The 16,769-nt window shown below is 45.8% G+C and overlaps 1 protein-coding gene across 8 annotated transcripts in view; it reads right to left on the bottom strand.

The window, feature by feature from the left end:
- Nucleotides 1-16,769, bottom strand: part of LOC139233945 (uncharacterized) — a 926,529-nt gene that overhangs the window by 583,749 nt on the left and 326,011 nt on the right. For all 8 annotated transcript variants that reach the window (XR_011588246.1, XM_070864651.1, XM_070864643.1 and 5 more), the window contains one exon: nucleotides 14,610-14,689. Coding sequence is in view for 7 of the 8 variants with exons in the window: in XM_070864651.1 (XP_070720752.1) it covers nucleotides 14,610-14,689 (80 nt within the window). In the remaining variant the exon portion in view is untranslated. The remainder of the gene's footprint in view (nucleotides 1-14,609; nucleotides 14,690-16,769) is intronic.

The following is a 16,769-nucleotide window of genomic DNA, read 5'->3' as shown; positions in this document are numbered from 1 at the left end:
AATTCTTCACCGCAGTCAAGGCCACATACGAACCAAACTCCCACCCCACTCCTGGCCAAGAACGGGGAAACACTCATCAAGGACACCGAGGCAGTCAGGGCCCGTTGGAAGGAGCACTTCGAAGATCTCCTCAATCGAGACTCTGCCTTTGACTCGAGTGTTCTCGACTCCATCCCGCAGCATGCTACCCGCCACCACCTCAGTGAGACCCCAACCTGCACAAGGTAGAAAAAGCCATAAGACAGCTAAAAAACAACAAGGCTATGGAGCGGATGAAATCCCTGCTGAGGCACTGAAGTATGCCGGAGAGGCACTGTTGGTGCGAATACACGACCTCTTCCTGCTATCTCCCTGCTATCAACCACTGGTAAAGTCGTCGCTAGAGTCCTCCTCAACCGTCTTCTCCCTGTGGCTGAGGAGCTCGTCCCGGAGTCGCAGTGCGGATTTCGTCCCCTCCAGAGCACAACCGACATGATTGTTGCAGCGCGACAGCTGCAGGAAAAATGCAGGGAACAGCGCCAGCCCTTGTACATAGCCTTCTTCGACCTTACAAAGGCCTTTGACACTGTCAACCGCGAGGGTCTATGGAGCGTCCTCCTCCATTTCGGATGCTCCCAAAAGTACCATCCTCCACCTGCTCCACGACGACATGCAGGCCGTGATCCTTACCAACGGATCGATCACAGACCCAATTCATGTCCGGACCGGGGTCAAGCAGGGCTGTGTCAGCGCCCCAACCCTCTTCTCAATCTTCCTCACTGCCATGCTCCATCTCACAGTTGACAAGCTCCCCGTTGGAGTGGAACTAAACTACAGAACCAGTGGGAACCTGTTCAACCTTCACCGTCTCCAGGCCAGATCCAAGACCACTCCAACCTCTGTCGTCGAGCTACAGTACGCGGACAATGCCTGCGTCTGTGCACACACAGAGGCTGAACTCCAGGACATAGTCAACGTATTTACCGAGGCGTATGAAAGCATAGGCCTTACGCTAAACACCAGTAAGACAAAGGTCCTCCACTAGTCTGTCCTCGCCGCACAGCACTGCCCCCCAGACATCAAGATCCTCGGCGCGGCCCTGGACAATGTCGACCACTTCCCTTATCTCGGGAGCCTCCTATCAATAAGAGCAGGCATTGACAACGAGATCCAACACCGCTTCCAGTGCGCCAGTGCAGCCTTCGGCCACCTGAGGAAAAGAGTGTTTGAAGACCAGGCCCTCAAAACTGTCACCAAGCTCTAGTAATACCCGCCCTTCTGTATGGCTCAGAGACGTGGACCATGTACAGTAGACACCTCAAGTCGCTGGAGAAATAGCACCAGCGATGTCTCCGCAAGATCCTACAAATCCCCTGGGAGGACAGATGCACAAACATTAGCATCCTCGACCAGGCCATCATCCCCAGCATTGAAGCACTGACCACACTTGATCAGCTCCGCTGGGCAGGCCACATAATTCACATGCCAGACACGAGACGCCCAAAGCAAGCACTCTACTCGGAACTCGTCCACGGCAAACGAGCCAAAGGCGGGCAGAGGAAACGTTACAAGGACACCCTCAAAGCCTACCTGATAAAGTGCGACATCCCCACTGACACCTGGGAGTCCCTGGCCAAAGACCACCCTAAGTGGAGGAAGTGCATCCGGATGGGCGTTGAGCTCCTTGAGTATCGTCGCCAAGAGCATGCAGAAATCAAGCGCGGGCAGCGGAAGAAGCGTGCTGCAAACCAGGCTCCCTGACCACCTTTTCCCTCAACCACTGTCTGTCCCACTTGTGACAGAAACTGTGGTTCTCATATTGGACTGTACAGCCACCTAAGGACTCATGCTAAGAGTGGAAGCAAGTCTTCCTCGATTCAGAGGGACTGCCTATGATGATGAGATAGCGAACGTAATACCTATATTTAAGAAGGGGATATAACACATGTCCAGGGAATTATAGACCGTTCAGCTTAACATCAGTGGTAGGAAAAATAATGGAATCCCTACTAAAGGAGAAAATAGAAGAACATTTATAAACCAAAAATATAATAATGAATAGCCAGCATGGATTTCAAAAGGGAACGTCTTGCTTCACCAACCTTATTGAATTTTTTGAAGAGGTAACAGAGAAAGTAAACAATGGTAATGCAGTGGATGTAATTTATCTAGATTTTCAAAAGGCCTTCAATAAGGTACCCCATAATAGACTGATGAACAAGGTCACAGAATGCGGAGTCAGGGGACAAGTAGCAGAATGGATTGCTAGCTGGCTTCAAGATAGAGAGCAGGGAGCAGGAATAAAGGGTAGCTATTCACAGTGGCAGAAGGTACAGTTCCACAAGGATCAGTGCTGGGACCGCTGCTGTTCACAATTTACATTAACGATTTAAACTTTAGAATCAAAAACACAATTTCTATTTGCGAATGACACCAAATTGGGGGGGGGGGGGGGGCGCGGAATAATCAATACTGAGGAGTATTGACTACAGGACATTAATAAACTTGCAGAGAGGGCTTTTGATTGGCAAATGATGTTCAACACAGATATGTGAGGTGTTACATTTTGGTACGAAGAATAGGGAGGTCACTTAATACTTGGAGGGTGTGAGTCTAGGTGGGGTAGAGGAACAAAGGGATCTCGGAGTACAAATACAAAAATCACAAAGTTGCGACACAGGTTAGCAAGATCATAAAAAAAAGCAAACCAAGCACTTGGGTTTATTTCTAGACCTACAGAATTGAAAAGTAGGGAAGTTATGCTAAACCTGTATCGAACCTTGGTTGGACCACACTTAGAGTACTGTGTACAGTTCTGGTCGTCATATTATAAAAAAGGATATAGCAATACTGGAGAGGGTACAGAGAAGATTTGCAGGGATGATACCAGGGGCCGAAATTCACCATCCCCAAAGGGACGGCTACCGTGGAGTTTGGGCAGTTGACCGAAAAAGATCTATCGGCCGCCGCGGTTGGATGATTTTCTCTCCCCTAGCCATAATCAGCTCGGGAGAGATTTGAGCGGTGCACACTTCCACCGGAAACGGTGCAGTGAAGCCGCTGTAAAGGAAAAATTCCAACAGTGAGCTCGACAGCGTGCAGGCCGCTGAACTGCGGCAAGGACAGGGATTTTCAGCTGCAAAAAGGTAGGCCTTTTCCCAGCAGTGCCCCCGCGAGGTATTGAAGTCGGTGCTCGAATTGGACACCGCTGGAATATTGCCGTGATTGGGACCCTTTGTAGGGAAATAGTTTCATTAATTTTAATATTTATATTTAAGCATCCACTGTATTTATCTTTTATTAATTGTTTTGGCTCCATTAAACGAGCTGAGTGTTGCTCAGAGGTTTACACATACTTTTGTACAACTTTCAGGTCTGACTCTTTAGTGGAGGCCGATGGGCTGCAGAGACCTGCTTGGCAGGGTTCACCCTGAGGATGTAAGGAGTGCTGGGAGGGCGACACCTGGTACACCTGCTCAGAAGCAGGGTGGCACACAGGAGACGGTTTCGCCGTCAGCACCGTGCAGACAGACAGCGGGCAAGGGAGGCAGCAGCCATGACTCGTTCATTCTACGCCAGACCAATGTACCCATCATTTTCACTGGCCTGAATCAGGATTGCAGTTGGCTGCTTGGGGACAAGGGATATCCCCTGTCTACTTGGCTGTTCACACTACTGCGGAACCCCAGGGCAGCGCCAGAGCATGCATACAATGACGCTCCTTGTGCCACCAGGTGCATCATCGAGCAGTGCATAGGCATCCTTAAACAGAGGTTCCGGTGCCTGGACCACTCTCGTGGCACCTTGCAGTACTCTCCTCAATGAGTCTCCATCGTCGTCGTGGTCTGCTGCTTGCTGCACAACCTGGCCATCATGAGGGGACAGCCGCTGGAGGTCGAGCCAGCAGTACCGCCTGAGGAGGAGAAGGAGGTGCAGGAGGAGGATGAGGCGGCGGCACAGGAGGAGAAGGAGGAGGCGGCGCAGGAGGAGGCCGAAGATCCCCGTCGCCCCAGAGCTAGGAGGCGTCGACCCATCACCACCCTGGAAGGGCCGGGTGCAGACTGGCCAGCACCCTCCTGGGAGGGTGCGTCCTCACATATATGGAGGTGTCTGACACCTCTCCTGCAATCTCCCTCCATGCATCATGTACTGGCGGTCTGCCAGGTCTCCCCACATCAGGAAACAGTATTCTTCTTCTGTCCTTCACACCGTCCATCAGTGTCTCCAGCTCCATATCAGTGAACCTGTTGGCTCTCCTTGCACCTCTTACACCAGCCATCTTCCAAACTCCCTCCCCCCTCAGGGTATTGCTGCAAACCCTGGCCTTTAAAAAGGCCAGGGAGCAGCTGGCTCATTAGAAACACTTACCTGCATGCTGAATTTCTCAGTGGTGATAATGCTCAAATTAAGACAGCCACACCGCTGAAAAATCCACTTTGGAAGGAGTCATTAGCGCTGGAACCCAGTTGTTCACTTTTGGAGCTGAATGTCGGATGGCCCAGCCACGATAAAATGTTGGCGCTAATGGCCACAAAAAGGTGGGGGGAGCACCAGCTTTCCAGCGATACTGAATTTCGGGCCCCAGAAATGCAAGGAAATACATATCAGGAAAGGATGAACAGGCTGGGTCTCGTTTCTCTTGAAAAAAGGCTGAGGGGTGACCTATTAGAGGTCTTTAAAATTATGAAAGGTTTTGATAGAGTGGATATAGAGAAAATGTTTCCACTTGTGGGGAAGAGCATAACTAGAGGCCATCAATATAAGATAGTCACCAAGAAATCCAATTGGGAATTCAGAAGAAACTTTTTTACCCAAAGAGTGGTTAGAATGTGGAACTCGCTACCACAGGGAGTGGTTGAAGCGAATAGTATAGTTGTATTTAAGGGGAGGCTAGACAAGCATATGAGGGAGAAGGGAATAGAGGGTTATGCTGAAAGATTTAGATAAGGAAAGAAGGGAGGAGGCGTGAGTGGAGCATAAACACTGGCATGTATTGGTTGGACCAAATGGCCTGTTTCTGTGCTGTATATCCTATGTTTCTATGTTTCTATGTAATCTCGGTCATGCCGAACAGAAAGGGTCTGTCAGGGATGCCTCTTTCCTTCTGTTTCCTCCTCTTCTGCTTTGTCCTCCCTCTGTGAGCAGCTTGTCCCCTTTGCTGTCCCCAAGGGGGGCTGCAACAAGAGCCCCAGGACTGTTAGCAAGTGGCCTTTTCAGAGTCCGTCCTTTAACAGCCAAAGTCTTACAAACGTCCAGCAGCACTCCCTGCACACTTTAACAACTTTTTCAATGTATTGCAACAAATCACTGCTCTGATATAATGTAAAAAAAAGTCCAAGTGCAAAAATCAAAACTTACCTGAAAAATATGTGTGTCCCTTAAAGAAGCGCTGGCAGCATCTCTGTTGCACTGCAGCACGCACTTGCTTCTGCGTGGTTTGGAAAGCGGTGATGTCCAAAATCAGTCATGCATCAATTCAGGTGTTGGATGCCGACTGACGTCACGATCTGCTTCATTTAAATGTGGGCGACAAGCACATCCATCAGCATCGCTGCTACCCTCCCCAAAATGGCGATTGCTGTGTACCGCATTCCGCGCGAAAGCACAGCGACCGACATTTTATCAGCAAAACCGGCCTTAACAGCCAGCGCCGTCCAATTTTGCAGCCAATATGTACCTCGCATATGTTGATGGTGTTCATGTAGGTGAATGTGTGTATGTTTGGGGAGGAAGGGTTTATTTGCTGTGTGATAGTTAAAGCAGGTTTCATCAGCTGTAACCATCTGAAACTATGAGAAAAAAAAGTGTTATAGTCAAACACTAACAAACCTGACTATCATCACGCACACTGGCAAAGTGTTGTTCTGACATAGAAAGCATTCAGATACATTCTATTTTCATGCTGCTGTCAAAGTGCAGTATTTAAGTATTTTGGCATTGATCTCTTTAGTTTCATACTCAATAAAAATGAGATTTTATCAGATCACATTACTTTCACCATTACTTATCCCAACGATAATTTTCATAGCCGATAATCTTAGAAACTTGGAAACATAGAAAATAGGTGCAGGAGTAAGCCATTCGGCCCTTCGAGCCTGCACCACCATTCAATAAGATCACGGCTGAGTATCCCTTTCCTGCTTTCTCTCCATACCCCTTGATCCCCTTAGCTGTAAGGACAATATCTAAAATCCCTCGAATATATCCAATGAACTGGCATCAACAACTCTCTGCGGCAGGGAATTCCACAGGTTAACAACTCTCTGAGTGAAGATGTTTCTCCTCAACTCAGTCCTAAATGGCCTACCCCTTATCCTAAGACTGTGTCCCCTGGTTCTGGACTTCCCCAACAGCGGGAACATTCTACCCGCATCTAATTTGTCCTGTCCCATCAGAATCTTATATGTTTCTATGAGATCCCCTCTCATCCTTCTAAACTCCAGTGAATACAGGCCCAGTCGATCCAGTTTCTCCTCATATATCAGTCCTGCCATCCCGGGAATCAGTCTGGTAAATCTTCGCTGCACTCCCTCAATAGCAAGAACGTCCTTCCTCAGATTAGGAGAGCAAAACTGAACACAATATTCCAGGTGAGGCCTCACCAAGGCCCTGTACAACTGCAGTAAGACCTCCCTGCTCCTATACTCAAATCCCCTAGCTATGAAGGCCAACATACCATTTGCCTTCTTCACCGCCTGCTGTACCTGCATGCCAACTTTCAATGACTGATGTACCATGACACCCAGGTCTCGTTGCATCTCCCCTTTTCCTAATCTGCCGCCATTCAGATAATATTCTGTCTTCGCATTTTTGCCCCCAAAGTGGATAACCTCACATTTATCCACATTATACTGTATCTGCCATGCATTTGCCCACTCACCTAACCTGTCCAAGTCACCCTGCAGCCTCCTGGCGTCCCCCTCACAGCTCACACCGCCACCCAGTTTAGTGTCATCCGCAAACTTGGAGATATTACACTCAATTCCTTCATCCAAATCATTGATGTATATTGTAAAGAGCTGGGGTCCCAGCACTGAGCTCTGTGGCACTCCACTAGTCACTGCCTGCCATTCTGAAAAGGACCCATTTATCCCGACTCTCTGCTTCCTGTCTGCCAACCAGTTCTCTATCCACGTCAGTATATTACCCCCAATACCATGTGCTTTGATTTTGCACACCAATCTCTTGTGTGGGACCTTGTCAAAAGTCTTTTGAAAGTCCAAATACATCACATCCACTGGTTCCCCCTTGTCCACTCTACTAGTTACATCCTCAAAAAATTCTAGAAGATTTGTCAGGCATGATTTCCCCTTCATAAATCCATGCTGACTTGGGCCAATCCTGTCACTTCTCCATACATATGTAAATATTTACAGTTGTGATGTATAACAACTTTAATCTACTAGTTTCTATAATACTTTTATGAATTCCTTCAACAAAAGAACTCTCAGGTAACATTTGAGACAAAAGTTGCTGTCAGAATTACAAACCAACCATCAAGCATAGCAAAGCATTGGGGAAAAAACTCTTGGCCACCTCAAGAATTGCCGATGTTGCTGAAAATGGATGAAATGCGCTGGGGGCTAAAAGTTTTACTGTGTAACGCCGTCCTGGTAGCATTAGTGCAGGCACTGAAGTCGAAATTCCCGTCCTGAAGTGGCACTCCAGCTTTTAACAGCCTCTGGGAGCGAGGCTGTGGAGTTCGCAAGGAATTGTGGGTAATTAAAAGGGCTATGAATTAAAAGGACAATACATTCAGAACTAATAAATAATTTCAGCCCTTACTGGCTTTTAAAAAAATTAACATTAAAAAGAAGTCCCAAATGTGAGTCTTCAGCTTTTACAGTTGAATTCCCTTCCGAACCTCATAAAATGGGAATAGTGGTTCAGCACTAACACCAATGGCTCAGGAAGCCACGGAAGGGGCACTCAGGGTCTCGCACGCAGCACTAGCTCCTCAAGGTCAACCAGCAAGGCCATTTGAAGTGTCTCCCACTGAAAGTCATGCTGCAGTCACTGGGGTAGCACTGTAGGATAGGCAAAGGCACACTCAAGACAGTCACTAAGGGAATGCATAAGACTGATGAGTTGATTTCTTGATGTCATATTGGATGGATAGATGGATAAAATTGGATTGGGAAGTTTGCTTTGTGGTGGCTTTTATTTCAGCATCATGGCCAAGAGGACTCTGTGATAGTCAGTAATACAGGGAAGGTAAATGTTGAAAGGAGAATTGGGGTTGTGGTCACTGGAACCCAGGTGGATGATCCCATCCCAGATATCCCAGCCAGAAAGGGGTCTGTCTGGGTTGCATCTTTCCTTCTGCTTCCTCTTTTTCTTCCTCCTCTTCTGTTTCTTCCTTTTCTGCGTCTTCATCTTCCCTCTGCGAGCGGATTCTGTAAATCTGAAATGACAGCATAAAATGCTGGAAATACTCAGCAGGTCAGGCAACATTGCGACCTGAGACATGATCTCTGTTTCTCTCTCCACAGAAATTGCCTGGCCTGAAGTCACTGCTTCAGTAAAATCAAAATAACCCAGTCCATAAGCTTTAATGCAAACTTACCTGAAAGATGTGTGTGTCCCTTTAAGAGGTCCTGAAAGTGCCTCTGTCAGTCTGTTGCACGCTAAGTTTACATGACAAGCTTCGGAGCCAGTGCTGAACACAGCGCCATGGTCCAAATTCGCCACGGTGACCTCAAGTCAGTGTTGCACGCTAACTGACGTCGCCACTAACGTATTTAAATCTACAGGGCGAAACATCTTAACGGCAGCGCTGCTTGGCCTGGGAAAATGGAGGACGCCGTGGGATCCGCCCCTGGCGACCGGCCTCTTTTCCTAATTTTTTGCAGGTAACGGGAGTTTTTAGCCATTATTCTTGCAGCAGTTAAGTTAGCTTTTCCTTTACACAGTACAATTTTTTTTCTGGCTAGCAGCTAGTTATGATTCGAGCATGCTGGCGCCAGGTCTTGATTGGAGCTGCCCAGTTACACTTACATCGGCTCTACACAAGGTAAAAGTTCACAGGGTTGGGGGTAATATATTAGTATGGATAGAGGATTGGCTAATTAACAGAGAACAGAGAGTCGGGATAAATGGTTCATTCTCTGGTTGGCAACCAGTAACTAGTGGGGTCAGTGGGATCAGTGCTGGGACCCCAACTATTTACAATCTATATTAACGGCTTGGAAGAAGGGACTGAGTATAACATAGTCAAATTTGCTGATGATACAAAGATGGGAGGAAAAGCAATATGTGAGGACACAAAAAATCTGCAAAAGGACATAGACAGGCTGAGTGAGTGGGCAAAAAATAGGCAGATGGAGTATAATGTTGGATAGTGTAAGGTCATGTACTTTGGCAAAAAAAATCAAAGAGCAAGTTATTATTTAAATGGAGAAAGATTGCAAAGTGCCGCAGTACAGTGGGACCTGGGATACTTGTGCATGAAACACAAAAGGATAGTATGCAGGTATAGCAAGTGATCAGGAAGGCCAATGGTATCTTGGCCTTTATTGCAAAGGGGATTGAGTATAAAAGCAGGGAAGTCTTACTACAGCTATATAAGGTATTGGTGAGGCCACACCTGGAATACTGCGTGTAGTTTTGGTTTCCATATTTACGAAAGGATATACTTGCTTTGGAGGCAGTTCAGAGAAGGTTCACTAGGTTGATTCCGGGGATGAGGGGGTTGACTTATGAGGAAAGGTTGAGTAGATTGGGCCTCTACTCATTGGAATTCAGAAGAATGAGAGGTGATCTTATCAAAACATATAAGATTATGAGGGGGCTTGACAAGGTGGATGCAGAGAGGATGTTTCCACTGATAGGGGAGAATAGAACTAGAGGGCACGATCTTAAAACAGAGATGAGGAGAAATGTCTTCTCTCAGAGGCTAGTAAATCTGTGGAATTCGCTGCCTCAGAGAGCTGTGGAAACTGGGACATTGAATAAATTTAAGACAGAATAGACAGTTTCTTAAATGATAAGGGGATAAGGGGTTATGGGGAACGGGCAGGGAATTGGAGCTGAGTCCATAATCATATCAGCCATGATCTTATTGAATGGCGGAGCAGGCTCGAGGGGCCGTATGGCCTACTCCTGTTCCTATTTATTATGTTCTTATATTCTACATACAATGCACATTGTATACATTTGCATGTTAGATATCATGTGTATGACATTTTTGGCAATTTGTTATACATTTTTAAATATTCGTTATGTTAAAAACTGTATTTTGTGTAATAGACAGGCTGAAGAAAAAAGTTTGGTAAAAAATAGTAGTCTGAATGATTTGATTTGTTCTATTTTTTATTGGTAGTTTTGCTCATGCTTATGGTTCTGAAATTTGATTTGCTGCTGCTTTTGAAATATGAAATTTGAGCCAAATGTGTGAAAGTGTAACACAAAAATATTCATCTATCCATATAATAGTTGGAGTCTGAGGGCTGAAGAGTGACAAATAAAATGTACTTTAAACATGGAGTTATTACAATTTCATTGGCACACCCCTCTCCCTGTCAGTTTCAGTTCCATGACTGAAGCATCCCTGCCTTAATTATGCAGATGTGCCACTTTTGGTGACGTCATCGCCGTGCCATCGACCCGTCATTGACATGCGCCAACTCCTTTCCGTCCCGTGTGGCAATATTGCCTCACATGTCGTGAAGCTGGCGGATATCTGCCGCTGGGGCGCCCCATGAAAGGGCACCATCCGCGGGCGGCCATCTTTGTTTGTCGGCCACCTCTTGCATCGGCCCGACAATGGCAGCCCTCGCGTTGACCAGGCCACCATCGTGCAGCCCAGCAGCCCCGTGGCGGCCACCAAAGGTCCTGCAGCGGCTCTCCCCTTTAATGGAAGGGAAGGGTAGTTGTAGCGCGACAGTGTTATGCAGAACATCCTTTGAGGGGCGCACAGCCCAATTCCTTGTCAGGGGTGGGACTTCCGGGCAGAGCGCTGAAAATCCAAGCCCCAGAAAGTTACCACCCCCAATTGGGGTAAGGGGCAATTTCTAGCCCATAGAAACAGGAGTAGGCCATTCAGCCCCTCGAGCATGTTCCGCCATTCAATTAAATCATGGCTGATTTGCACCTTAACTCCATTTGGCCCATATTCGTTAATACCTTTGGTTAACAAAAAGCTATCAATCTCAGATTTAAAATTAACAATTGATCTAGAACCAATTGCCGTTTGCAGAAAACACTTCCAAACCGCTACCACCTTTGTGTGTAGAAGTGTTTCCTAATTTCACTGCCTCTAATTTTTAGACTATGCCCCTAGTCCTAGAATCTCCAATCAGCGGAAACAGTTTCTCTCTACCTATCCTATCTGTTCCCCTTAATATCTTGAAAACTTCGATCAGATCATCCCTTAAGCTTCTAAATTCTAGGGAATACAACCCTAATTTGTGTAATCTCTCCTTGTAACTTAACCTTTGGAGTCTGGGTATCATTCTGGTAAAATTACGCTGCACTCCCTCCAAGGCCAATACATCGTTCCTAAGGTGAATTTGACTTACCGCCCCTCAAACGAAGCGGAGCGCAATCTCGCACACTCCACTTCCTTTGGGGGCGGTTACCGGGGCGCTACTGGGAGGCTGAGGGAAGCGCTATGCACGCTTCAATGCCCCTCCCTTTCACTTAAAGGAGAGGGCCGCTGCACACTCTGCAAGGCTTCTGGTTGCCTTCACTAGGCCATCAGGGCAGCGTGCGACTGTGCCTGCAGACCGGCACCCAAAACAGAGTGCTGGGTTGCACGATGGCAGCCCGGACCAAGCTTGGGCCGCCATCGTAGAGCTGACCCGAGAATTGGCAATCAAAAAAAGATGGCGGCCCAGGGCCTGGCACCCTCTCCTTTAAGGAGTGCCCCGAGAACCAATGTCGGCCAACTTTGTGACCTGTGAAGCTGGCATTGACATCCGCTCGCGGCCCGTGGGGCATTAAGGGGTCACCGCGCAAAGCGGTGATCTCATGATGCCATGGCAGCGCCTCCACAAATTCCTGGGCAATTTCCCGGGAGGTGGTAGCGACCCCCCCTCTCCTGGGCAAAAAAATCTCCTCTGCCCCTTTAGTGCCACCCGGTGGTGCTAACAGGGATATAAAAAGTTGCAATTTCTCCCCCCAGAGAGCAGGGACAATGGGTAGGTACTCTAATTGGCAGGTTGTAACTAATGGTGCCCTGCAGGGATCTGTTTTGGGGCTTCAACTGTTCACCATATTTATTAACAACTTAGATGATGGCATAGAAACTCATATATCCAAAAATGCTGATGACACAAAGATAGTGTCGATGAAAACATAAAATTACAAAGGAATATTGATAGATTAAGTGAATAGGCAAAACCGTGGCAAATGGATTTCTATGTAGGCAAATGTGAGGCAAATTTGGACCTAAAAAGGATAGAACAGGGTACTTTCTAAATGGTGAAAAACTAAAAACAGTGGAGGTTCAAAGAGACTTGGGGTCCAGGTACATAGATCATTAAAATATCATGAATAGGTAAAGAAAATAATCAAAAAGGCTAATGGAATGCTTGCCTTTATATCGAGAGGACTAGAATACAAGGGCGTTGAAGTTATACTGCAGCTGTACAAAACCCTGGTTAGACCACACCTGGAGTACTGTGAGCACCTTAGGAACGATGTATTGGCCTTGGAGGGACTGCAGCGTAATTTTACCAAAACAAAGATGGCCGCCCGCGGACGGTGCCCTTTCATGGGGCGCCCAGCGACAGATATCCGCCAGATGCCCAGGAGTTATTTTCAGGACTTTGTGTTCTTGGACAGATTTGTAGGCACCTTTGGAAGTGGTTTAGTGAGTTTTAGGTAATGGTGAGACATAAGGGTACGCCCCCACAATGGTGATGAATGTGAAAGGAATGGGTTGGACATTGCAGGGATGCTTTATGAAATTGGTGTAGGATGGTGCCAACCTGGCGTAACATGTGGCAGTCAGGGTGTACACCGTGAAGTGAAGTAAATGTGGCCATGGTGAGGCCATCACTGGCCTCCCGGGCAGAACTGTGGTCGGGTGCTGATGCCCTGTGTACTGTGCAGCATCAGGTGATTGCAGAGAGAAAGTTGGTGTTGTTGGTGGTGATGCTGGTGTGTTTATTTACGTTGGTGTTGGGGCTGATCATGGTGGGGTTCTAAGGACCAAGGTGAGATTTTTTCAAGGGCAACGATGCTACTTGAATAGATGGTAGGTGAGGTTGAGATGACAGAAGCGCTCTGTCAATGGTGAGAGAGGTTGTTCTCAGGAGGTGACAGTGAATGAAGAGTTCACTGCAAACACTTCCAAAGTGCATACAGCTCAAAAGTCTCTTCCAAATCCTGAAAGTTTCCGCTTCTGACATTGGAAAGTGAACAGCTGTGAAATGGTAGCTTTTATACCACTTCTGCAGCTGTCAACTAGCCAAAGTAATGGAGAGCCACTGAGAACCCGACTCCACTTACCTGGTGTGAAACCCGAGGCGGCACAGCAAACCCATCAAAAGCTTGTTAAAATTGGATGTGCTTGCTTTTAACCATCTTAACTACTATTTAGGTACCTTTTAATTATGTAAATTACCTGTCCCGCCACTTGCTGTCAGGTTTGCAATCCAAACGCAGACCTGACAGCTGAGAAACTCACATGAGGCGGGTTCAGAGCAGAATCCTGACCCGCTGTCAATCAGGACCATTTTGACAGCGGGCCTGCCTCCAAACCCACACTCACTGGGCTGGGAAGATTCTAGCCTTTGCATTGATTTAAATACCCCTTGCAAGTTTCTTTTTATACGCCCTTTTCGTAGCTATTACTGTCTGTTTTGTGACCCTTTGCTGTTCTTTGTATCTTTCCCATTCACCAGGATCTGTGCTATGTTTTGCATTTTGATATGCTTTTAGTTTTAGTTTTATGCTGTCCCTTACCTCTTCAGTCATCTATGGTTCTGTATCACATTAAATCCTTTTTTGAACATCTCCCAATGATCTTCTGTCGTTTTACTCATTAACAGAGTTTTCCACGTTACTATGGACAGTCTCTACCTCATCCCGTTGAAGTCGGCCTTACCTAAATCTAGAATCATTGTAGCAGTTTTGTGTTTCTCCCTGTCAAATGCCACGTTGAACGCGATCATGTTATGATCGCTATTGGATAAATGTTCACGCACAGTTAGGCTGTTAACTAAATAAAGGCACACACAATGTTGCCAGTGGCTTTAGGCCTCAAATTTGAATGGAGTAACCAGAAGGAGTAACGGGGGAGTTAGTGAAGCAACAAGAAGCAGGCACCTTAAATGGCAGGAGGCAGAACAGATAAACAAAATGGTACATGGGCCCAGAAGAATTGTATCATGTGACCAGATCCAGCCAATCAGAAGTATAAGTAATGCAGTGCTTCCACAGCACTACCTAGCTTGGAGATTCAGGAGGAGGACTAAATATCACAATTAATAAGCACCTTTAAAATTAACACTAAAATTCAAGCATTACAACAAACACCTGATGGAAATAGACTGACACTATGGTACAACAAAATGTAACAAGATCATGACACAGGAAGCGTGACGTAGATAGGAAGTGCACGATAAGTGCAAAACTTAAAAAATATTATAGATTATGTGAATGGTATGTAGATAGATAATTACAGTTCTTGATCCCGGAAAGGTTTTTGGTCTTGCAGCATTTTCAGGTATTTCAGGTTTTTTTATCTGTTTGGATTCTGTGGCTGCAAAACATAATAACAAGTAAAAATTAATAGTAATTTCTTCTGATCTCAGGTAGGCCGTCCCAAGGTGTTTATAACAGACATGAATGTTCCTCTAATGACATGATTTAAAAAAAAACAAAATGGGCATCTGAAAGGGTGATGTCATTCTCAATCAGATTTATTCTCTCATACATACATTTATTTACTCATTCTTACGCACTCATTCAATCTGCTCTACACTATGAAATGAACCATATACTTTCAAGTTAATAATTTGATATCTTTAAATCATGTCAAGAGATAACAGTTAGATTGACACAACTTTTAAAACATACTACTAGCCTTACAGCTCCCAATGACTCACTGGATAAATACACCATACAGTGTGGCACCAAACCATATAGTGTTGGAAGGTCCCAGGTTTGATTCTTATTCTGAAGCAAGCTTGATGTTCAGCCAAGTATGGTGAGACCACAAATGGAGTCATTCAAGTGAATCATAAGTACAGAAGGAGACCATTCAGCCCCTCGTGCCTGTTCCGGCTCTATGAAAGCTATCCAATTTAGTCCCATACCCCAGCTTTATCCCCATAACCCTGAAAATTAGTCTTCTTCAACCTTCACGTCCAATTGCCTTTTGAAATTTCCTTTGAATCTGCTTCCAACACCCTTTCAGGTAGTGCGCTCCAGCTCTCAACAACACTTTGTGTATGAAAATTCTAATTTCCCTCTACTTCTTTTGCCAATTATTTAAAAACTATAACCTCTGGTTACTGACCCACTTGCCAGAGAAAACAGTTTCTCCCTATTTGCTCTATCAAAATCTCTCATAATTTTGAATACCTCTATTAGGTCTCCCCTTAACCTTCTCTGCTCTGAGGAGAACAATCCCAGCCTCTCCAATCTCTCCATATAACTGCAGTCCCTCATCCCTGGTAGCATCCTGGTAAATGTCCTCTGTACCCTCTCAAAACCTTGACATCCTCTTTAAAAAGTGGTCTCCAGAATTATAGACAATACACCTGCTGAGGCCTAAGCAGATTTTGTACAGGTTTAGTATGACTTCCTTGTTTGTGTATTCAAAAAGGCGCTTTCTTCAGCATATTACCAACTTGCCCTGCCACCTTCAAGGAAATGTGAATATGCACCCCCAGGTCGCTCTGATCTTGTACCCCCCTCAAAATAGTATAATTTACATTAAACTGCCACTCCATGTTGCTCCTCCCAAAGTGCATCACTTCACACTTATCCGCATTAAATTGCATCTGCCATGTGTCTGCCCATTTCACCAGTCTATGTCCTCCTGAAGTCTGCTACTATCATACTCACTATTTACTACGTTTCCAAGTATCATCCACAAACATCAAAATTATACTCCCTATACCAAAGTGCAGGTAATTTATATATAATATGAAGAAGAACAATGGTCCCAATATCAACCCCTGCTGGCCCCACTGCATACTTCATTCCAGTCAGAAAAACATCTGTTCACCATTACGTTCTGCCTCCTATCCCTTAGCCAATTATGTACCCTAGTTACCACTATCCCTTTAATACCATGAGCTTCTATTTTCCAAGTAAGTCTGTATGTGGTAATTTATCAAATGCCTTTTGAAAGTCTATGTATAAAATATCTACTGCACTACCTTCAGCAACCCTCTCTGATACTTCCTCAAAGAACTCAATCAGGTTAGTCAGACAGGATTTGTTTTTAACAAATCCAAGCTGGCTGTTCCTTATTAACCCCTGCTTCTCCAATGGAGAATTAATTTTGTCCTTGACAATGGTCTCTAGTAGTTTTCCCACCACTATCATTAAAATGATTGGCCTGTAGTTACCAAAATATCTCTCTCCCCTTTTATGAACAGGGGTTTAACATTTGCAAATCTCTAATCCTCTGGCAACTCTCCCAGATACAAGGATTGAAAGATTTTGGTTAGAGCTTCTGATCTCCACCGTTGCTTCCTTCAGCACCCTAGGATACATCCCATCTGGACCGGGTGGCTTGTTAACGTTGAGTGATGCCAACTCATTTATCCTATCCAATATCTCTACTTCCCCCCCTTCTCAACTGTGATACTAATTCATCCTCTTCTTTT

The sequence above is a fragment of the Pristiophorus japonicus genome, chromosome 2 (assembly GCF_044704955.1).
Source record: "Pristiophorus japonicus isolate sPriJap1 chromosome 2, sPriJap1.hap1, whole genome shotgun sequence".
NCBI classification, from domain to species: Eukaryota; Metazoa; Chordata; class Chondrichthyes; family Pristiophoridae; genus Pristiophorus; species Pristiophorus japonicus.
This window is presented reverse-complemented; position numbering and strand designations above follow the sequence as displayed.